Source organism: Nyctereutes procyonoides, unplaced genomic scaffold (genome assembly GCF_905146905.1).
Source record: "Nyctereutes procyonoides isolate TBG_1078 unplaced genomic scaffold, NYPRO_anot_genome, whole genome shotgun sequence".
NCBI lineage: Eukaryota > Metazoa > Chordata > Mammalia > Carnivora > Canidae > Nyctereutes > Nyctereutes procyonoides.
The window spans coordinates 11513136-11536240 of record NW_026575144.1 but is presented as its reverse complement, the minus strand read 5'-3'; the positions used below and the strand labels follow the sequence as shown (position 1 = coordinate 11536240).

The following is a 23105-nucleotide window of genomic DNA, read 5'->3' as shown; positions in this document are numbered from 1 at the left end:
TGTCAACATACAGTGTAACACTGGTTTCAGATATAGAATTTAGTTATTCATCACTTACATACAATACTTAGTGCTCATCACAGCAAGTGCCTTCCTTAACATCCATCACCCATCCCTCACCCACCTCTCTCCATCAACTCTCAGTTTGTTCTCTATCATTAAAAGTCTGTTTCTTGGTTTACCTCTCTCTTTTTCCCCTCTACATTCATTAGTTTTGTTTCTTAAATTCCACACGAGTGAAATCATATGGCATTTGTCTTCCTCTGACTGACTTATTCTACTCAGCATAATGCTCTCTAGCTACATCCATGTCATTGTAAATGGCAAGATTTCACTCTTTTTGATATATATATATATCACATCCTTATCATTCATCAGTTGAGGGGCTTTGGGGTTCTTTCCATAATTTGGCTATTGCTGATAATGCTGCTATAAAAATAAAGATCAGGGTCATGTGTCTTTCTGAATTATTATTTTTGTATCCTTTGGGTAAATACCTAATAGTACCATTGCTAGGTCATAGGGTAATTTTAACTTTTTGAGGAACCTCCATACTGTTTTCCACAGTAGCCGCACCAGTTTGCATTCCTACCAACATATAAACACTATTAGTTTCTACTTTTCTTTAATCTTTTTCCATTATGTTTCATCTATCACATGTTATCCTAATATGACATTGAAGGCTGTGCATCATTCTTTTAAGTTTGTTTTTTTTTCCAGCCTTTATTTTTTTTAATTTTTATTTATATATGATAGTCACAGAGAGAGAGAGAGAGGCAGAGACACAGGCAGAGGGAGAAGCAGGCTCCATGCACCAACAGCCCAACGTGGGATTCGATCCCGGGTCTCCAGGATCGCGCCCTGGGTCAAAGGCAGGCGCCAAACTGCTGCGCCACCCAGGGATCCCCATTCTTTTAAGTTTGTATCTCAGGTTCTCAATTAGAGTTATTTCTCTTTATTTTATGTAATTTTAAAATTTATCACTTTTATCTTTTTTAATTTTTTTATTTTTTTTATTTTTTTTAATTTATTACTTTTATTTTTTTTTAATTTTTTTTTAATTTATCACTTTTAAATCTCACTTTTTAATCTTTGAATCTGTGATCTTCACTTTTATCATTTTTATATTTCACTTTTAAGTTCAACTGTATTCTATTTTATCAGTCTAGAGTAGTGAATAAGGCTGCAGGTCCAGAGCTGAGGGTCTCCTGTTTCCACCACTAGTAGCTATGTGAACTTTGGGGAGCTATGTAGCTATTTGATCTCCCAGTGCCTCTGTTTCCCATCTGTAAAATGAGGATGCCAATAGTTTCTACCACGTAGAATTAAAGGAGCTCATATATTAAGGCTTTTAGAAGAGCCTCTGCTATGTAGTCACCACAGCAGAAACAGATACCTGCTCACCAGCCCATTTCCCTTTTCTCCTGGACACACGGTTGGACTACCTTTCCCAGCTTCCCTTGAAATTATGTGTAGCCATAAGTCTGAGTCCTAGTCAACAAAATTGTGGACAAAAGTAATGTCCTTCACTTTCACTACTGGCTTATGACAATCTTCTTTGCAGTTGTCCCACACTCTTTTTTCTTTGGTCTACTGATTAGCTGTTGACTCTCCGGGTGACTTTGGAAGCCACGTGCTGAAAACAGAGATCTGATCTACCTGAATCCGTGAATGAGTAAATAGAGTATAACCCTGCTCTTTACCACCACTAACAACCCAGCTTCAAAATGTAATTTATTAAGTCAATCGGAGAAGGACAAACATTATATGTTCTCATTCATTTGGGGAATATAAATAATAGTGAAAAGGAATAGAAGGGAAGGGAGAAGAAATGGGTAGGAAATATCAGAAAGGGAGACAGAACATAAAGACTCCTAACTCTGGGAAACGAACTAGGGGTGGTGGAAGGAGAGGAGGGCGGGGGTGGGGGTGAATGGGTGATGGGCACTGAGGGGGGCACTTGACGGGATGAGCACTGGGTGTTATTCTGTATGTTGGCAAATTGAACACCAATAAAAAATAAATTTATTATTAAAAAATGTAATTTATATGAGCAAGATACGAACTTTGAAAGTGACGTGCCACTGAGAATTAGGATTGTTCCATTACAACAGCAGGTGAACTAATACAGTGACTGCTGCCTTAAATAAAGTAGGGTACGACCTAAAACAAGTGGCACTGGCCTAGTAATCAGGCAGTGGACAGCAAGGAAAATGATCTGGGAGGCTGGAAAGATGGAGGCCCAAGTTATGCAATGGCAAAATATTTGGTAAAATCATCTCCTGCAGTAACTAAAAAGCAGACCTACTGTTTAACCATGATTGTAGCTCTAGGGAAAGAGTTGGAAAGTAGAACTTTCCAATGAAAATAAAATGAAAGAAATAGTAAATATCAAAGTAAGAAATAAGATTGAAGAAGCTTGAGTGACAAAGGCCCAAAGTCTCAGCCCTGTGGCAAAGATTAAGAGTGTTGCATTCCCATCTAAGCTTGCGGGCCTGAAAGTAATCACCATTTAGTTGAGAAAGAAGGGCATGGGGTGATAAAGTAATGCAAAAAATCAAGCTTGATAATAAAGTCTAGGAAAAAACTTTGGGATTAGTTATTGGTATAAGGAATTTAATGGAAGAAAACAGAAGAGAACCCCACTAAGTTTTTGACAGAAATGTATAGCCTGAGAAACCACGGGCTTGAACTAAATAAATTAAAAAGTCTGTAAGAGCTTTCAAAATTTCAGGCCACCAAACAGAGGGCAGCAAAAGCTCTGCACACCCTCATGAAGATGGCAGACTCCCCAGCAACTGCTTCAAATGTTGCCATGGAGAGTAAAAGACAAAGACGAACTTGGCAGGACAGACCATGGAGACCAATCAATAAGAGATTTCCTCCCAGAGAGCAGAATCAAGGTCTAATGGAGAAAGTTCTCCCACCCCCGGGTTGGGGGCCTCTACCTTACCTACCAAAGGCTCTCATAATTGCTTTGCACCCATGACTGCTGTGCATACTCTATTTTACCCTGCTCCAAGTGGGAGTTTTTAGTGCTCTTATGCTGTCTCTGCTCCACCACTGAAAACTGAGAGAGGTTGGAAGAAAGCAAATAACACTTTTCTTTTTTAATTCACAAGTCACAAAAGCATGAAGATCCTCATTTGAATGTAGAGAAGACTGTACCTCAGCCAGAGACCCGACAGAGCGATCCAGACTCAATGGCTGCATGGGACTCTAGTGTCTCCTTCTGGGAGCGGTAAGTGGAAATGTGAGGGGAAGAGTGAAACAGGGATGTGGTGACCAGAAGGGAAAGCTGTGGCAGAGATTGGCCATTGTTCACCAAGCCTTTTTCCCTTGTCTCCTGCATCCCCAGCCTCTCTCACAGCTGCACGTGGCCATGTGACTGACCCTGGCCAATGGAGTGTGGACAGAAGCAGCGCCCCTAAAAACCTCTGGTGAAGTCTTCTCTCTTTTCCACTCTCTGCTAGCTGGGTGGCAAAGGCCAGACCAACTTTGGAAGCCACATACCGAAGGTGGTGGGGCCTTTGTCAGCCCAAGTCCGTAATGGCCATGTAAGGCAGAACAGGCCCTCCAGCCAAGTCCGGTGCCTCCACTCACCAGTAAATGGAGGGTGAATCTTCTGAACTTCAAGAGAACTACACTTCCGATGTCTTAAGGCGCTAGTATCTGGGAATATCCACTATGGCATTAGCATCATCTTAAATCCAAGAACTGAATAAAAGCATGAGTAAATCACAGTATAAACATGCAACTTACTGTGTAGCCATTCAGAATGATCATGTAAAGCAACATTTGTTGACATGAAAACGTCTCTATGCTATACTAATAAGTAGGATAAAATTAGGTTAAAAAACGGTATGTAACATGGTCCCATTTCTATAAAACTGTATGTGCATATAACACAGGCTCTGAGAACCTTCTAGAAGGATGTTTACTAAAGAATGAAGAGTGAGGGGACACCTGGGTGGCTCAGGGTGTGATCCTGGCTCCGGTGATGGAGTCCAGCATCGAGTTCCTGCAGGGAGCCTGCTTCTCCCTCTGCCTGTGTCTCTGCCTCTCTGTCTGTCTCTCATGAATAAATAAATAAAATCTTAAAAAAAAAAAAAGAATTAAGAGTGAGGAAGGTAGGACTTCAGTGATCATTTCTTGATATATTTTTCAGGGTTGTTTGATTTTTTTTTACAATGCCTATATTTTGGTTTTTTTATACAGAAACAATAAAACTATGTTTGAACATTAACTGTATTATTTTTCTTCCAAGTGACCCCATAATGTCCCAGTCATTCCCCTTAAGACGTCTTTCCATCCTCTTCAATATGGAATTTCTTAAAAATATTACTTCAAGGAAGTCAGAAAACTTATGGGTGAAAAACTCCCCTCCCAAGCAATCTTATCTAGGCTTACAGCTCATCTGCACTCTTCACAGTACAGATATTTCCATCAGTTTATAAGAAGCTATATGAGATTTAAACTTCCCAGAATATTGGGCAGAGTTTATAAGCTGAACTTTGCCCTCCAGGAAAGGCAGAGGGGCCAATGCAATGCAGTTGGACTTGAACAAGAAACCAGTGAGAGGGGTGCACCTGGGTGGCTCAGTCAGTTAAGTCTCTGCCTCTGGCTCAGGTCATGATCCCCGGGTCCTAGGATTGAGCCCCCAAGTCGTCTCGTGCTCCCTGCTCAGCAAGGAGTCTGCTACTCCTCTCCCTCTGCCCCTTCCCTCTGCCCCTTTCCCCTTCCACCTGCTGATGCTTATGCTCTCTCTCAAAAATAAATATAATCTTTAAAAATAAACAAACAAACAAACAAACAAACCAGTGAGGGGAGGAGGCAGCCATAGGCAGGCTTTGAAATCTTCCTCATACCCGTGTGACTACTGGTGTGTCTATCACTGAGCTAACTCCCTTCCTCCCAGCCAGGGTGAAGGAATGACCCTCTTTCTCCCTCTTTCTCCCTTACTAGGATTGTGAAGAGGTGTCCCTGGTAGTGTTCTCACCATTGGGGTTTAGGTCACAGGTGACTGTACCTTTGCTAAATGGCTGCCATAAAAACCGTAGGGTTTGGAGTAGAAGTGTGACCCAGGTGAACTAGAGTTTTAGAAAATTAATCTGACCACTGTGATTAGGAAGAGGCTAGAGCTGAAAACTTATTTTAAAGGCTATCAAAGTAACCCTGACATGTGTGATGCAAATGAAACAGAGAGGAAGGGTCCATGTGCTATAAGATCCTAGGGAATGTACCAGGCCCTAAGCCCCAACAGATTTAGAATCCATGGAATCCATACACTGAGTAGGAAAAGTGAGACCACTCCAAGTACCCACCAGAGGACATTTAATACAGGGCACTGGTCATAAAAGTGTGGAAAAAACTGGAAGAGAATGAAGGAGAAGGAAAAGCAGGAACAAGGAGGAAGGATAGTAGCTAGAGATCCGAGGCTGTTGCTCCTGGGCTGCGTCCTGGAGCCTGCTCAGTCTGCTGTAGCAGAAGAGGCTGTGTGGGTTGGCTCTGGAGCCTGGGAAAAAAGGCTCCCTGTCAGGGCTGTTGGAGTCCCAAATCACCCAGCCTTCCCACTGCTACAGCACATGTCTGCAGCTGTCCCACTGAAAAACCCAGAATCCAGAAACTTTTCTCTTCCTCCTGCCTCTGGTGTCCCACAAGGGCCTTTTGTTGACAGAGTTTAACGGGTAGGGAGCCAGGGATGTGCCATTTTCAGACTCCCAGCCTCAGCAGTAAAGAGCAAAGCACAGAAGGGCGGGTAAGGGACCAGGAGTCAACAACCAGCACCCAGCCTACACTCTGACCCATTCTCTTCCAACCTGTGTCCTTTCTGGAGGCCATGTGCAGGACAGTGGTGAGGAAGGGGGCCTTGGAAGGCAGGGGACGACAGCTCTTGGCCTCAAGGAAAATCCTACAAAAAACTTAGAATTGAGGAAATGGCAAAATTGTTGCTCTGACCATGGTAATCACATCATTGAAATTACAGCAAAGTGAGCAAGATGGAGCTGGGTAAAGCAGGCCACACACTCCCTCCAGAAGGCCCCGTCTGCTAAATTGATAATAGCACCATTCTCTTGTTGACAGGGCCACAGCTGGCACATATGGTACCACTGGGCAAATTTTTTAAAAAGTACCTCCTCCGGGGTGATGAATGATGAAAAGATGCACCCCTGGGAAACCAGACTAGAAAAAGGTGGCCCCTCTGAGCTGATGAATTAGGAAAAGGCAGGCCTTCCTCAGGACAGGGACCCAGCCTGGGTGTGGACTCCACTCACCTCTTACCCGGGACACTGGGCAGGACATCACCTGCACACCTAAGGGCTGCAGCCCCCTATTTTAACTTGCTACTGTTTCCCTAAGCCCTTTGTGTACATTATCTCATGTAATGTTCACATCGGTCCTACAAAATAAGCATAATCACTGCCCAGCTTACAGACAAAGGGAATATACTTAGTAAGTGACAAAACTGCTGTTAGAGATTTGAAATCTAATAAGAGCTTATTAATGGTAATAATAATAATAGTAATAATACAAGTGCCTGTGATGAGACACTGTACTCCTATCTTTACTCACATGACCACAGTCGATTCCCCTAACGGTAAGATGTGGCTATTATCCCCTTCAACCTGCTAGCCAAGAGCTCACTGCTCAGAGCCCGGGCACTGGGGTCTAAGCCAGGTGCCTGACCTGCATGCTAGTGTACATGGCATGTGCCCTTGACCCCCAGCCACCGTGAATGGCATCCTTTCATTTATTTATTATTTTGTACGGGTTACTGCCTCTCTCAAAGGAGGCCTAAGCACAGTCAGATCTGATGGAACAGTGAGACGGCATAGGAATCTCTGAAGCTGGGATTTCCTGTGGGTTTTTCTGTCGGTGAAACAAAAAGCCCCTTTGACTCCGGCTCCTTTAGGGTTCCAGGGAACAAGCTGGCATTATCTTTGCACTGAAGGGCCTTTGACTCCCACACTCAGTGCAGACAATGCTGAAAGAACACCCAAAGGATCAGCCAGCTGGCCTGCCAAGTCCCCAGCCTCACGGAAGTTCTCCCTCAGTGAAAACAGCTCACAAGTGACAGCTCCAAAAATTTACTGGGAGCCAGCAAGGTTCGGTAGGAAAGCAGGCAGCCAGGTCCTGCTCTGTCCCAGTGTGCACTTGGGTTGTGTTCGTTTTCATAATGGTTTTATTAAATAAATGTGAACCATGACTATTTCTTCCCTGGAGCCAAAACACCTGAGAAGCCAAGGGAGTGAGCAAACTCTAAGTTTAGAGAGAAAGGCAATGGCAGGCTCTCTGCTGAGCTGAACTTCTTTTAAGGTTATAATGCCCTCTTTGGGTGTGAAATGATAGCAGCAGGAGTGGGGAATTTTCTGCGACAGGAAAAGCAAACCAGCAGAGAAGACACCAGAACGCGATGTCCTAATGGAGAATCTTACAGAGCTTACATTTCATACAGATGAAAACTTTATAAAGACAAAACCAAAATTAAATTACACCTTGAGAAAGCAAAGATGGACTGGGTCTGGACCAGAATTCCCTTTGCGGAGCCAACCCAGTATGCTCTGTCATGCAACCTTCACTCTTCGAGATGCACTTGGTGTTAATCATCCACACAAAGCCTTATCACAAGCAACTCTCCAGTGCTTGGAGCCCAGGACAACATCACACCTGCCAAAGGACCTGCTCACCTTGAGTACAGGTGGTGTGCGTTTAAGGGGGCATCTTGACAGTGTCAACCCTCTCCTCTGCAGGCCTGTGAGTGACAGCAGTCGTCCCAAGCTCCTTCTGAGAACAGCCCCCCAGGAACACCTCCAGAGTCTGGGAAGCATCCCTCAAACTGCAAAATGTGGCAATAGAAGGATTAATCCAAGAGGCAGCATCAAGAGAAGAATCACAACTAGTGCAAGGCAGTCTATACAATGTGGCCCTCCCAAAGTGCTGGGCACAGCTCAAAGAACCCAAGTGTCAGATCAAGAATCGAAAACCAGGGAGGCCTAGTGAGCACACGGTCTTGGAAGCTGAGTACAGGATCCTCCCTGCCCTCCAGAGCAGACTGCCTGGGCTGCCGTGTGCAGGGACCATCTGCACTCCTGCTCGGGGAAACATGCTTAAGCTGGACTGAACAATACACCCTCTAAGAGGTCTTGTTCCTGTCTTCCCTGTGACATGTCCCACTGCCCACCTCTTGTGCAGCACTGGGCTTGGTGACAGCTTATCAGCAGCCCATCTCAAAAACAGTAGAGAGGATGCAATCAGCTAAGAACTGGAAATGAAGGAGGAAGAACTCGGGAAGTGGGGTGGTGCAAAACTACAACAAGTACTATGAACAAGGTGGTGATGGATCATCTAGCATCCCAAAACCTAGAGTCTCTGTCTGAGAACCACACAAGCTTTCTCTCCTTCGCCTGGCAGCCATCTGATCTGACTGAACTCACACGGTGGCAAACCTCATGTGCACAGATGCAAAGCGATCAAGGCTCTTTATTTATTCCACTTAGTTCTGGGAAGAGGCATCTATTTGGCCACAGAAACACTAATGTGATTTACTTAAGGGATCAAGGACTCAGATCAGGGTGTGAGAGACAAGCTACAAGGCAAACTGAGATCATAGGTAACACAGATGTCCTGTAACAAAAGCAATTCTGTACACAAATATTACAGATTGTGATGAGCTCTTATAAAAATGATGTGACCATAATTCTACACTGAGGGCCTGATCTCATCTGCCCTGTCCCCAGCCCCATTTCCACAAGGGAGGACACTGAGATCCAGAGAGATTAAGGAACCTGCAATTGTCCGACTCCTAGTCCAGTGTCCTTTCCATCTGGCCACCTGACCACTGATGGCTGGCCATTACTTCATCCACAACAACAAATAACCTGAAGTATTCTGATCACAATTTAAATGAAATTTGCCTTGGCAATGCATCTCTGCACTTCCATGAGGAGATGCATTTGTCTGATGTTTCAGCAATTCACAATACATCATAAGTGATGAACATCATGACAATAGAATGTAGGAGGTGCTGGGAGCAGTGGCGATGCCAAGCAAGGGCAAGGGTTAGCTTGGAGGAGGCTGTAGCACCACCCCCACCCCTCATGCTTCACAGTCTTCTAAAGCCACTCCAGACAAAAGTCATGATAATGTGCTTTGATATATATATGGGCAGCTGACATTTTTCCTCTGTGAAACGTGTGAATGGAAACACCTTTAGAAATGTTCACGACTTGTATTGATGTATAAAGAGTGTGCCTGCATGTAAAAGCAACTTTATTCTTTTTCTTTTCAATTGATTTATTTATTTTAAAGAAAGAGAGAGAGCAGGGAGGGGGGGCAGAGGGAGAAGGAGGAAAAAAACTTTAGCAGCTTCCAGACTGAGCACAGAGCCCAACCCTGGGCTGGATGCAGGGCTCGATCCCATGACCCTGAGATCACCACCCCAGCCAAAACCTAGAAGTGGATACTTAACCAACTGTGCCAGCCAGGCACCCTCATGTAAAAGCAACTTTAAAACAAGTCCCCTATCCTCTCCTTTCTAATGCAACCACTGCCTAAGATTCTCTCAGCCACCACTGGTTGGGAAGCAATTCTCCCATATGGCACCGGGGCCATATTACACATGTTACTTTAAACCAGTGCAGCTCAATAAGTCTTTATTCTGACCTTAGGTCTAACAAAAATGATAAGAAGATAAATAAGATTAGGCCTGCCCTCAAGAAATTCAGCCCAAGCTAATGCAAAGGCATAACCAAAAGAGAATATTTCTCTATAGTAAATTCATGGTTGATTCGCCCCTTCCCCAGCTCTGTAATGATTAATAATTACTCATTTTAGTGGAAAAGGCAGTCTCCAAGTGTGAATAGAATATTGCTTAAAAAGAGGGGGATCATTTGTTCATTAAAAAGCAGGATACAAATTTAAGAGTAATGTCAATATAAATTCATCCCAAGATTAGCCTAAGATAAAGCAACCCCTTGGAATGTCTCACTTTATTTCCACTGAGCCCTAGTCTACCTCAGCAAAATGGGAAAAATAGAAGTAATATCAATGCTTTTCCTTATATATCACCTTAGGCTTTTCAAAAAAGTTTCTAAAACTATTAATATTTGAATAAATGCACTAGGCAATCCCAAATCAAAGAGTAAGGAAATATAACTGTTGGACTAAAATCATAGAATTTATCCATTTTTCAATTCAAATTGCTATTTAAAATCAAATGAAGAAAGACACACAAAAGCCACATGGTTGAGAAATAGTTCAGAACTCATCCTATAACCCCAGGCCAACTGGCTCTCTGGGTAGAGAATGAGATCATAAGTGCTGAATCAGTGTGAGACAGTCCCCTTCATCACGGTCCCCAGACAGCTGGAGTCCTCCCCCCACCCCCACCCCGGGGAAATGTGTGTCCTCAGAACAGAGCTGCCTAAGAAGAGAATGCTGATGAAATGAAGCAAACACAACACCACAGCCAGGAAATTAATGCAATTTCTACAGATGGAGACCTAGTATGTCTCTTCCTAGATGAAGAGCAACACATTTTATACACAAGCGTGAGAATCAATACTTGAGTAAATTATCTTCAAAATTATTATACCTTGAAGTAAACACTGCAATTGATAAATTATAAACTAAAGGATTCCTCCTTTCTTCTTCCCCCTATTCATCCATCCACCCTGTATAATATTCACTGGGCATCTACTAGGTGCTAATTACTTCATAATACTTCAAATACTTGATTTTGCTGTATTACAATGCCCCATCATTCTGATGAAACAACATCCAGAAACTTCCCAAGAATCCATTCTCTATTGTCCACTGAACTACAAGCTTCTCAAGGGTATGGACATATTCTACATTTTTTCTTACCTGAAATTGTTACAAGAATCTGGCAATGTGGTTTGTGCATCTCAATAAAAAATTGAACTGAACTGAACTTGTAAAACTCTTGATTGGTTTTGAAAGATATACAAATAACAGATGTGATTAATCTATACACTGGATTAGTCCATCTAAAATATAATAAAGAGTTTAATTCAATTCAGTGAGAGTGGAGAAAACTATAAGCATACTACACAGATGAGGGGGTAAGGAAATACACCAGACTCCTTCCTTGAGCTGAAGGAGTTCACAATAGAGTCAGAAAAACAGGTGAAATACATAACAAACCATAACAGAAGAAGAGAGAAAGAAGTGGATGACTCTAGAAGACCAGGGAAGGCTGAGAAGTTTTACTGGCTAGATCTTAAATGAGGGATAATATTTTGATGTGTAGAGATTGATGGGGGCAGGAGGGAGATAGATTCCATAGTATTTTTGGTGGCTGAATAATGTGTGTAATAAAAGAGCCAAAGTGTCAGTTTTAGGGATTCAGGGGCCAGTTTATGGAAGGCCTGGCAAGGAATGCTGAGAATCAAATCATTATGTTGTATATCTAAAACTCATAAAATGTATGTAAATTATATCTCAAAAAAAAAAAGTCAAGGTAATTAAAGGTCTCCAAATCTATTGTTTGAATTGAATGTGGATTATCTCCACCCAAGGACAGCTATCTTGTATTCCACTCTGTCTGACCCGTGGCTATGAAGAAAAGCATTAGGGAAATACTAAGAATCATGCTGAAATATACAAACATTTTTCATCAGAGGATTTGTAATTACAAAACAGCTTTTGCAATTCTAACTGTCCAGTTTATTAGAAACAGGAGAACCCCAATTTATGTCTATATTGACATCTTTTCTCATTTGACCCCTGTAAAATAATCCTCCTTTCCCCATCAGTGCTTGAGTAAGATGAGGCATGCTTTCACTTGTAAATGCAAAACACATACATTCTACTGTGTCATAAATTAAGCCTAATAATTACGCCAAGTCATCTTATCAATCCACTCACAAATTAAGAGACAACAGGTATGAAAAAGAAAAGTTAGGTTGGTGTGCACATCATAAAACTAAATTTAAACTCCGGTTCCACATTCAAGACACAATTCACTCATTAAACTTTGAGATATTTCACCTTTCAACCTATGAATGCAATTAGTCTCCATGTAGGGCCACCTGTCAAATGCATGTTTCTATTCCTAGTCATTCGTTTGCCTGGATGAACATGATCATGTTAATGATTAATATCAATCCTTGATATGTGCAACCCTGGGAAGTTAAAGTGCCGCTAACTGCAGGGAGCTGTCTAGGCCTCTTGAATTGGAATCACCTGGGGTTGGGGGTGGGGTTCAAAATGTGCAACCTCAATGAGCAGGGAATAGGAAATTCACACAGTAGTTCAAATCCTCCAGGACAAAAATCACAGAATCCTAGAGCTGTAAGTGTTCCCACAAGTCATCCTCCCAATCCAGCCATCCTCCCCACAGGCAGACTCCTCAATTACATTCAACCACAGAATGACCCAATACCAATTTAAATGCTTCTGATGGCAAAAGAACACACTGCTTTCCAAGGCAGCCTCTTCCAAAATAAATAAATAAGGATTTAGTTTGGTTTATTCAATATTTTTAAGAAGTGATGAATTCTGCCAAACTATGGAATGAAGCAAAGCTTACTGGAAATAGCTCTCAGTAAGAGAAGAGGACCCAGATTCTAATACTCATTCCTCTGCCATCTTTCACCCTTTCACCAGTAAACTAAGCAGGCCACACTCTGTGACCTCTACTGCCACTCAGACTGTCAGTACTCTCTGATATATGACTTATCCTCAGAGATTGCTATCTTGTACCTCAAGGAGTTTACTGTCTTTATTGCATTTCTCTCAGAGTTCAAATGGATCAGCAAATAAAGGGGAAAAGTCCTACCATGACAAGCAAACTTTATAGTTCAACAGATAGAATTTTGTCCGTGTATTTTAAATGGATAAGCACAAGGCAACGTGGCTGGGAAACTAACCTGAAGTTGACAAGAGAAAGATAATCCTGGCCTATTTATTTCAATCACTTCATTAGGTCTCCTGACTTCAGTCAGGTCTCCTGCCCCTAACTACCAGATATATAGTTCTCAGCATCTGCACTTGGTGAATGCACTTGTCAATGCCTCACCTGCCAGAACTCAAGAGGTTTAACCAATTGATCTTTTGAAACTTCATCCAGCAATAAATTCTGCGATTCTGATTATAACACTTGATGACCAGTGACCCTAGTGACTAGAGGAAGCCCCAAAATCTCAACCATCTATTTCTGAGCTATGACAGTAGACAAGTGACCAAAAGGAAGGAGGGCAGGGTGAGGAGAGCAGACACCAAACCAGGGATCATGTCAGCCACTGAGCACAGCATGTGGGCTCCTAACTGCCTTTCAAAGCCAAATATATATATAATATTCATTGGTCAGCCACAGTTCTTCCACTTGCTGTGAAAACTTGGAAACTGATTGCAGTCTGCTCAAATAAGCAGCTGGTAAACTGATTTCAAAAGAAAAAATGGATTCAGGATGGTCAAAGTATCTGTGGCAGGCGCTTTAAAAATTGCATGATTGTTGCACAAGACATTCACTAAGGAATTTTTACCACAAAGTCATTAACATCAAGAACAAACAACATAAGACTCCCAAAGGCTAAAAGTCTTATGTTACTAAATGGTGCTGGCTGGAAAATGGCCACAAGTGGTCTAGGCTGTGCCAGAGGCGACTGTCCCCACCCCTAGGAGTGGCTGCCAAAGATGTCTGGAAGCAGGGCTCTCTGCTCACTTTATATGAGAACCCAGCTTATAAACTGATTATTATCATGATTATCAAAACAATGAGTCTAATTCTAATAACATTAGTTTAAAATGTTTTTATACTCAAAATCTTTGCTTGATACTGGATTTTTTTTTAAAAGATTTTATTTATTTATTCATAGAGACAGAGAGAGGCAGAGACACAGGCAGAGGGAGAAGCAGGCATCATACAGAGAGCCTGATGTGGGACTCGATCCAGGATCACGCCCTGGGCTGCAGGCAGCGCTAAACCACTGCACCACCGGGGCTGCCCGATACTGGATTTTTAGATCTTACTATTTCAAGATCACCACTGTACCCTCTCTTTGTTCTGAAGGTCTTTCAGTGAACTTTGGCCAAAACCACAATAAAACTCAGACATCAACAACTTAATTTCTAATCATTTTCCAATCAAATCTTTAAGATCTTTTTAAAGGAAAAGTTTTAATGCACGTAATAAATCTTTACTTATTTCCCAAATTAATGTCTTGATGATTGAGTAATGAGCAAGTATCACTTTTGTCATTGAACAAAACAATAATAGTTTGCATCCCAGTCTTAAGACATTTAAATTGATTAACAAAGCACAGAAATGGGTTATAAGAACAGAGATGTGAAGCTATTTGCCTGCATTGATGGGATCATAGTGATTTTTAATGTTCTTTTTCTTGTTTGTTGTTTTCTGTGCTTTCTGTGATGACTGTATAGTGCTTTTGTAAGAAGAAAAAATAATAAATTTCATTTGGGAAAGAAATGAATTTGGAATTGTTTCTGCAGCAGACAGACCTGGCATTCACTCTCCCTCGTATGCACAGACTTTCTCTAAAGGTCCATTTCCCTCTGGGGGCATCTCAGGTGAGCAGTAAAGTCCCTAGAGAAATATACAGGGTCCCACCCCTGCACGATAATCGTGACGCTGCAAGCTTCAATACCAATTTACACCTCTTGTGCCACCTTAAGAGTTCTGGCAAACTTAAATGTCTAAGTAAAACATTAATTGAGATTTCATTTATTGTCCGAGCTTTGCAATGAATCCTCGAGATATGTCTTTCAAGATCTTAATGCTTTTTCCCTCTGCAAATTTTCATTATTTGTGCAAGGAAATAGTTTAAATGGGATTTTAAAATAGGGATGAAAAAAATTAAGTTTATTTCAAAACCTCATCTGCCAGGGCTAACAATTCACTCATGAGTATATACACTTACGTATGTAGTGAATTATTTTTTAATGTTTTTTTTTTAAAGTAATCTCTATGCCCAATATGGGGCTTGAACTTGCAACCTTGAGATCAAGAGTCACCTGCTCTACTGACTGAGCCAGCCAGGTGTCCCTTAGAATCTTTAAACATGTTAGGATATATATTATCTCCTATAATCTAACACAGGTCTACTCGAACCACGGCTTGTCTCCATAACTTCAGTTTTGCCAGTGGTTGAGAACACATTTGCCAGAGGCACCCACCCTAGGGTTCTAATCGTGGCTTTACATAAACTGCTACGTGACCTTGGGAAAGAGGCAAAATAATCCTGAATCTCAGCTTTGAATAGAGAAAATGAAGATTATAAATATCCAATGCACAAAGGTTTAGGATGGATTTCATCAAAGGAATTCCTAAGAGAGTGCCTGGCACATTATAGGCTCTAAAAAATTGCAGATGTTATTATTCCCTGCTAGTAGCAGTCACGTCTTATATTTGCGTAGTGACTCACACACACTCTTCGAGGCACTTTCAGATCTTCTACCCCATTTGATCTTCAGACAGCTCTATCAGCACCAAAAGCACTAATTGCTACCCCTACCTTTCTTGTCTTTGGTCTTTTTTTTAAACAGATGAGGAAACTGAGGCCCAAGGTCACAGAGCACAGAAAGCAGATCCAGGCTCTTTTTGATCAGTAGCACTGATTTACAACAAAACCTCAAAAAGCCTTCGGAGGCCGTGTCTGGATGAAATAAAATTAAGTTTCTTTTAAAATACTCCATTACTGGGGGACCTGGATGGCTCAGTCGATTAAGCATCTGACTCTTGATTTCAGCTCAGGTCACTATCTGGGGCGATCATGAAATGGAGCCCCCATCCAGCTCCATTCAGTAAGGAGTCTACTTGAGATTGTCTCCCTTTCACTGTCCTGTCCTTTCCCCTGTCTAAAATAATTAATTTTTTTTTTAATAAAATAGGGACGCCTGGGTGGCTCAGTGGTTGAGCATCTGCCTTTGGCTGGGTAGTGATCCCAGGGTTCTGGGTTCGAGGTTCCCTGCAGGGAGTCCGCTTCTCCCTCTGCCTGTGTCTCTGCCTCTCTCTCTCTCTCTCTCTCTCTCTCTGTGTGTGTGTGTGTGTGACTATGATAAATAAATAAAAATTCAAAAAAAATTAAATAAATAAATAAATACTCTGCTATTTATACCTTAATCAAATCTAATTGGTATTTCCACATCACTCCAAATTATTTAGGTTTTGCTCAGTAAAAATAGGAACTAACTTCAGATTCTCCGCCACACTGAAACCCCATAACCCAGGAGGTAGGCACTGACCCTGCCCCCACTTTACAAACGGGTAAACTGAGGCGTGAGCGAGTCCAGGCTTGACTGTCTCCAACTCCCAGCTCTTAGGACTCTGTCCCTATCCGAGCCTCGTCTGTCTGACTGGGCGCCCGTTAGGGTCAGGAGCGAGCCCTCTTCCAGGTGAGGAAACCCAGGTTCCAAGACGCGCGGGGAGGCGTCCGGAGTCACCCGGCCCCCTTCTGGCGCAGCAGGGACACAACCCGGGGCACCGCGACTGCAAACCCCATTCCCTTCCGAGGCAAGTCTTGAATCTCGCAGGTGCGAACAGTGGGACGGTCGCCGCCCCGTCATTCCCGAGAAGCGACGATCCCTCCAAGCCCTCGGTGCTGACCGGGGGGGGGGGGGGGGGGGGGGCAGCGTGACCCGTGTCCGGGCGCTGGAGGCCGAGCCCGGCTGTGGGCGTCCCCGCGGCGCGGTCGGAAGCTGGAGGCGGCAGCGCCCACGCCGGCCTCCGCCCCGGGTCGCGGGGCGCTGGACCCCGAGAGTGCGCAGGGTGCGGCTGCCCGGGTCAGCTCGGTCCCGGAGGAGGGACCCGGCCGCCCGGCCCCACGCCTCTCCCGCCCGCGCGCCCCGCGCCCTGCCCCGGTGGCCGTCGCCTCGCAGGGGCGCGCGAGCCCAGGTGGTGACGGAGGCGCAGCCCCGCGGCGACCGACCCGCCCGGATTCCCCGCGCCCCCCGCGCCCCCCGCGCCCCTACCTGCGCCGGGGGCCCCGCCGCCACGGGCCGGCGCGCCTCGGGGTCCCGCGCCCGGCATGCGCCCCCCCGGCTCCTGCAGCTCCTGGGCGGCGGCGGACGGGCCCGCGGAGGGGAAGCGGCCGCGAGCGGACGGGAAGTGGGGAGGGGGCGACGACCAAGGGGCAGGCGCCTCCCTCCTCGGCGAGGCGGCCGCTCGCCTCCCGGCCTCGGCCCCCCCGCGCCCCGCCGCCCCGCGCCCCGCCGCCCCGCGACCTGCGGAAGTCGGCGGCCGCGCCCCGGTCCGCCGCCGGGAGAACCGAGGGGGCGGCGCGGGGCGGGGCGGGCGGGGAGACGGCGGCCGTCGGGGTGAAGTGCAGGGAAGTGACCGAGGGGTCGGTGGAAGGGAGGCAGGAGATGAGGCGGTGGGGAGACAGCGGGCCGAGGACAGGCCACACCGGGACGGGGGTGCCAGAGCAGTTGCTCAGAAATGGGAAGCCAACTTTCTGGATCTTCGGGTCCAGAGCCGCTCCCCACGTCCTGGGGAGCTCTTAGGCCCCCTGACTGATGTCCTTCACCCCTTCTGCTTGGTTCAACCTCGGAGGCTACTGGAGCACCTCCCCCGCCCCGCACAGCACCTGCCAGAAACGGTTCTTGTCCTTAAGGAGCTCACCTCCGGGTGGGAACATAAACGTCTGCGTACAAGACTAACTGACAATATACATGCCAAGAGCCAGAGGCTTGGTTGGCCTTTAAAAATGTTGCAGAATTCGAGAGTATTGAAAGAAGTGTCAGGAGGCCTTTCTGGAGGAAAGGGAAGGATCTGGCTAGAAATAGACCGCCAAGGTGCTTTAAAAGATAAGACCCCGGGTCGCCTGGGTGGCTCAGTGGTTGAGTGTCTGTCTTTGGCTCAGGGTGTGATCCCAGAATCCTGGGATTGAGTCCCGCATCGGAATCTATGCGGGGAGCCTGCTTCTCCCTCTGCCTATGTCTCTGCGTCTCTCATGAATAGATAAATAAATAAATAAATAAATAAATAAATAAATAAATAAATAAATAAATAAAATCTTTTTAAAAATAAAATAAAAGATAAAAACCCTTGTGGGGGTGCAAACACAGATGCGCTTGAAAGCCAGCATGTTTGGGGACAGGATGACTATGAATATGGATATTAAGGAATGTGGGAAAACAGTGGAAGGAACACAAAGTTGGATCAGGCTGGATTTAATGATGTAGACCACTAAATGGAGATCTGGAGTCAGTGATTTAGTCTGAGAGATTAGAAGGGCATCTCGCTTTCTGTTTGGTTAGTTGACTTAAACGTGGACCAAGAGGTGATCTACATTAAATGCTAGAGGTGGCAACGCCAGACTTGTCTTGGAATACTGTAAAGGAACTACCCAAACGCTTAGGGAGATTGGAATATTGGAATGAAATTATCGTGTAAAAGCTGCTCTCCCACTCTGGGAGGGTCTTGAGGACACACCTGTCACCATGACTCTGGTAAATAGCTTTGTGACCCAGTATCCTTGGTCATTCTTCTCTGTGGGTCAGAAATTACAGTGGGAATTGCAACCACTGAACTGGGACCCTTCAGTGCAATGGGGTTAACTGGATCTGAGGGTGGCAGGAGCCAATGGTGGCAATCAATCGCCATCGGCAAGGTGGGTATATTGGATCATGGTGTTCCCTGAAGTCAAATAGATGAGAAGTCTACTAAATTCTTACTTGATCTGTGTAAGCGGAAAAGTTCTAGGTCAAGGGAACAAAAGCTTGACTTGCTTCCAAGTTAAAACAGAGGGACTCGGACCTTCAATCAATTCCCAGACTTGAGTCAGTTTACAGATCCAGAACTCCTCGAATGAAGGAGGAAAGACCTGGAACACTGCCAAAACTCTATCCTGTTAATCTTTTTTTTTAGCCTCCCCCAAAGGGACATATGGCCTTTTACAAAAGTGAACCTGCAATGGGGGAAAGGAAATAATCAGACCTTTCGGAAGTGACTGGACCCTGGCTCTGAGCCAACACGAATTCCAGGAAGCCCAAACCATCTTTGTGTCCCACTAATCACAGTAGGGGTTTGCGGAGGTCAGATGATCAGAGTCTTATTTTAGACACCCCTCTCACAGGGGGTGTCTGCACCCATCCTGTAGTCATTCCTCCAGTTCCAGAATGCATAATCAGAATAGACATACTCGGCAATGTGCAGAGTCCCCACATTGGCTCACTGACCTGTGCAGTGAGGGCTCTTGTGTTAAGAAAGGCCAAGTGGAAGCCACTACAACTGCCTCCAGCTAGGAAACGAGCCAACCAAAGCAGTAGTGCATTGCAAGAGGGACTGCAGAAATTAGTGCCACCATCAAGGACTGGAAGGAGGCAGGGTGGCAATTCCCATCACACCCCCATTCAACTTGCCTACGTGGCCTGGGCAGAAGACAGATGGATCTCAGAGAATGACAGTGGATTATCATAAACTTAACCAGATGGCAATTCCAACTGCAGCTGCTATGCCAGGTGTAGTTTCATTGTTTGAGCAAATTAACACATCTCCTAACACCTGGTACACAGCTATTGCTCTGGAAAATGTTTTTTCTCCATACCTGTTAGTAAAGGCCACCAAAAGCAGCCTGTTTTCAGCTGGCAAGATCAGCAGTACACCTTATCGTTCTGCCTCAGGAGGGTGTCCACTCTCCAGCCCTACATCATACTTTAGTCAACAGTTGACAGTCAGCAGGTGCCTTTCCCTTCCATGAGACTGTGCTGGCCCAGTACACTGATGATATTATGCTGACTGGATATTATGAGTGGGAAGGAACAACTCTATACTTATTGGTGAGACACTTGCATGTCAGACAGTGAGAAATAAATCTGACAAAAGTTTAGGGGACTTCTATCTCAGTTGGGTTTTCTAAAGGTCCACTGGTGTGGGGCATCCCTTCAAAGGTGAAGGGTAAGTTGTATTTGGCTCTTCCTACAAGAATAGTAGCGACAACAAAAACCACAACACCTGTGGTCCTCTTCAGGTTTTGGAAGCAAGATATTCCTCATTTGAGTGCACTCCTCGAGCCCATTTGTCAAATTGCTAGATTTGAGTGGAGCAAAGAACAAGAGAAGGCTCTGCAACAGGTCCAAGTTGCCATGCATGCTGCTCTGGCTCTTGGGCCATATTCAAGCAGATTCAACGATGAATCCAGCAGATTCGGTGATGCTTGAAATGTCCGTGGTGACGGAGAAGCTGATAGAGACTTTGTCAGGCCCCTACAGGTAGATAACATCACAGACTTTTAAGATTTTGGAGGAAAGCCCTTCCATCCTCCTAGATAACTACTCTCATTTTGAGAAACAGCTTCTGACTTACTCCTGGGCATTAATAGAGACTTAGCCTTTAACCATGGTCCACCATGTAACTATGCAATCTGAGCTACCCATCATGAACTAGGTGTGGTCCGACCTACAAGCCATAAATCTGGGCGTGCGCCATTGCACTCCATCATCAGATGGAAGTGGTGTATGATATTGGGCTCAAGCAGACACTGAAGGCACAAGTGGACCAAATACCCATGGTCCCCACTCCTGCCACATGACTTCCTCTCCCCCAGCCTGTACCTGTACCTGTGGGGAGTTCCCTGTGATCAGCTGACTGAGGAAGAGAAAAATCAGGCCTGGTTTACAGATGATCCTGCACAATATTCAGGCACTGCCCAAAAGTAGACAGCTCCTTTCTAGAACATCTGAAAGACAGTGGTAAAGGAAAATCTTTCCAGTGGGGAGACATTTGAGCAATGAACCTTGTCATTCAGTTCACTGGAAAGGAGAAGTGGCCAGAGGTACAAGTATATGCCAATTTATTAACTGTGGCCAATGGTTTATCCGGATGGCCAGATTTGAAAGGGACATGACTAGAAAATTGGTGACAAATAGATCTAAGAAAGAGATATGTGGATAGACTTCTCTGAGTGGGCAAAAACACTTGAAGATATTTATGTTCCATGTGAATTTTCATCAAAAGGTGATTTCAGCAGAGGAGGATTTTAATCATCAAGCAGATAGGATGACCCATTCTGTGGATGCCAGTCAACCTCTTTCCCAGACATGCTTAACATTGCCCAATGGGCTCATGAACAAAGTGCCCAAGGTAGCAGGGATGGAAGCTATGTGTGGACTCAGCAGCATAGATTCCTTTATTATTATTATTATTATTATTATTATTATTATTATTAGAGTTTGATTTGCCAACATATAGCATATCACCCAGTGCTCATCCCGTCAAGTGCCCCCCTCAGTGACCGTCACCAGTCCCCCATCTCCCCACCGACCTCCCCCCTTCCACTACCCCTTGTTCGTTTCCCAGAGTTAGGAGTCTCTCATGGTCTGTCATCCTCGCTGATATTTTCACTCATTTTCTCTCCTTTCCCCTTTGTTCCCTTTCACTATTTTTTATATTCCCCAAGTGAATGAGACCATATAATGTTTGTCCTTCTCTGATTGACTTACTTCACTCAGCATAATACCCTCCAGCTCCATCCACGTTGAAGCAAATGGTGGGTATTTGTCATTTCTAATGGCTGAGGAATATTCCATTGTATACATAGACCACATCTTCTTTATCCATTCATCTGTCGATGGATACTGAGGCTCCTTCCACAGTTTGGCTATTGTGGATGTTGCTGCTATAAGCATAGATTTCTACTCGCCAAGGCCAAGCTCACTATGGCCACTGCTGAGTGTCCAACGTGCCAGAGACAAATGATACAGCACCATTCCCCAAGGTGATCAGCCGGCTTGCTATTTGGTGGCAGGTTGATTACACTGGACCTCTTCTATCATGGAAGAGGCAGCATTTTGTTCTTACTGGAATAGAGGCTTACACTTACGGATTTCCCTTTCCTGCTTCTGCCAAAACAACTATCCGAATTCCTTATCCACAAGGCATTACTTCTGATCAAAGAACTCACTTTACAGCAAATGAAACATAGCAATGGACCCATGCTCACAACATCTTTCTTATCATCTGAAGTAGCTGGCTTGATAGAACAATGGAATAACCTTCTGAAGACAGTTACAGTGCCAGCTCAGTGGCAATACCTTGCAGGGCTGGGACACGGTTCTGCAGGACGCTGTCTGTATATGCTCTGAATCAGTGTCCAATATATGGTACTATTTCTCCCATAGCCAGGATTCATGGGTCCAGGAATCAAGAGAAAGATATGGGAGTGGCACCTCTCGTTAGCCCTAGTAATCCACTAGCAAAAATTTTGCTTCCTGTTCCCACAACATTAAGCTCTACTGGCCTAAAGGAATTCCAAAGGGAGGAATGCTTCCACCAAGAGACATAACAATTCCACTTAACTGGAAGTTAAGACTGCCACCTGGCAACTTTGGGCTCCTCATTCTTTGAATCAATAGGTGAAGAAGGGAGTTATGGTGCTGGCTGGGGTGACTGATCCTGACTACCAAGGGGAAATTGGACCACTATGGAAGTAAGGCAAAGTATGTCTGCAATATCGGAGATCCCTTAGGGCATCACTTAGCATTACCATGCCCTGTGATTAAGGTCAACACAATACTATAACAACCCAATTCAGGCAGGGCTACTAAAAGCCCAGACTCTCTAAAAATGAAAGTTTGGTTTACCGTATCAGGCAAAGAACCATGACAGGCTTTGATGCTTTCTGAGGGCAAAGGGAAATGATAGTTTAAGAGGGTAGTTACAAATACCAACTATGACAAGTTGCAGAACCAAGGACTGTAATTGTCATGAGAATTTCTTCCTTATTTTGTAATGACTATGTTTTTGTTTTTTTTTTTTTAAGATTTCATTTATTTATTTATGAGAGACCCAGAGAGAGAGGCAGAAACACAGGCAGAGAGAGAAGCAGGCTCCATGCAAGGAGCCCAATGTGGGACCCGATCCCGGGACTCCAGGATCACACCCTGAGCCAAAGGCAGATGCTCCACCACTGAGCCACCTAGGAGTCCCTGTAATGACTGTTTATTTTTTGTTTGTTTGGGGAAATTACCATTTCAATCGACATAAGCATAATTCATACCCAAATTTCTTAAGTTCTATCAAACTTATGGCCTTCATAACATTTCTTAATTTTAGTTTTCTTGGTGAGCTCGCACTGCCTCAAAAAGTAAACTACCCTTTAATGGATTCAATTAGCATAAATAAT

General features: G+C 44.4%; 1 protein-coding gene and 1 pseudogene across 7 annotated transcripts in view; one reads left to right on the top strand and one right to left on the bottom strand.

Moving 5' to 3' along the window:
- The window catches only part of DISC1 (DISC1 scaffold protein), a 346483-nt gene extending 329411 nt beyond the window's left edge, over positions 1 to 17072 (bottom strand). For all 7 annotated transcript variants that reach the window (XR_008662318.1, XR_008662319.1, XM_055308948.1 and 4 more), the window contains exon 1: positions 16954 to 17072. Coding sequence is in view for 5 of the 7 variants with exons in the window: in XM_055308948.1 (XP_055164923.1) it covers positions 16954 to 17011 (58 nt within the window). In the remaining 2 variants the exon portion in view is untranslated. The remainder of the gene's footprint in view (positions 1 to 16953) is intronic.
- Positions 17010 to 22656, top strand: LOC129499117 (uncharacterized; annotated as a pseudogene).
- The last annotated feature ends 449 nt before the right edge of the window (positions 22657 to 23105 follow it).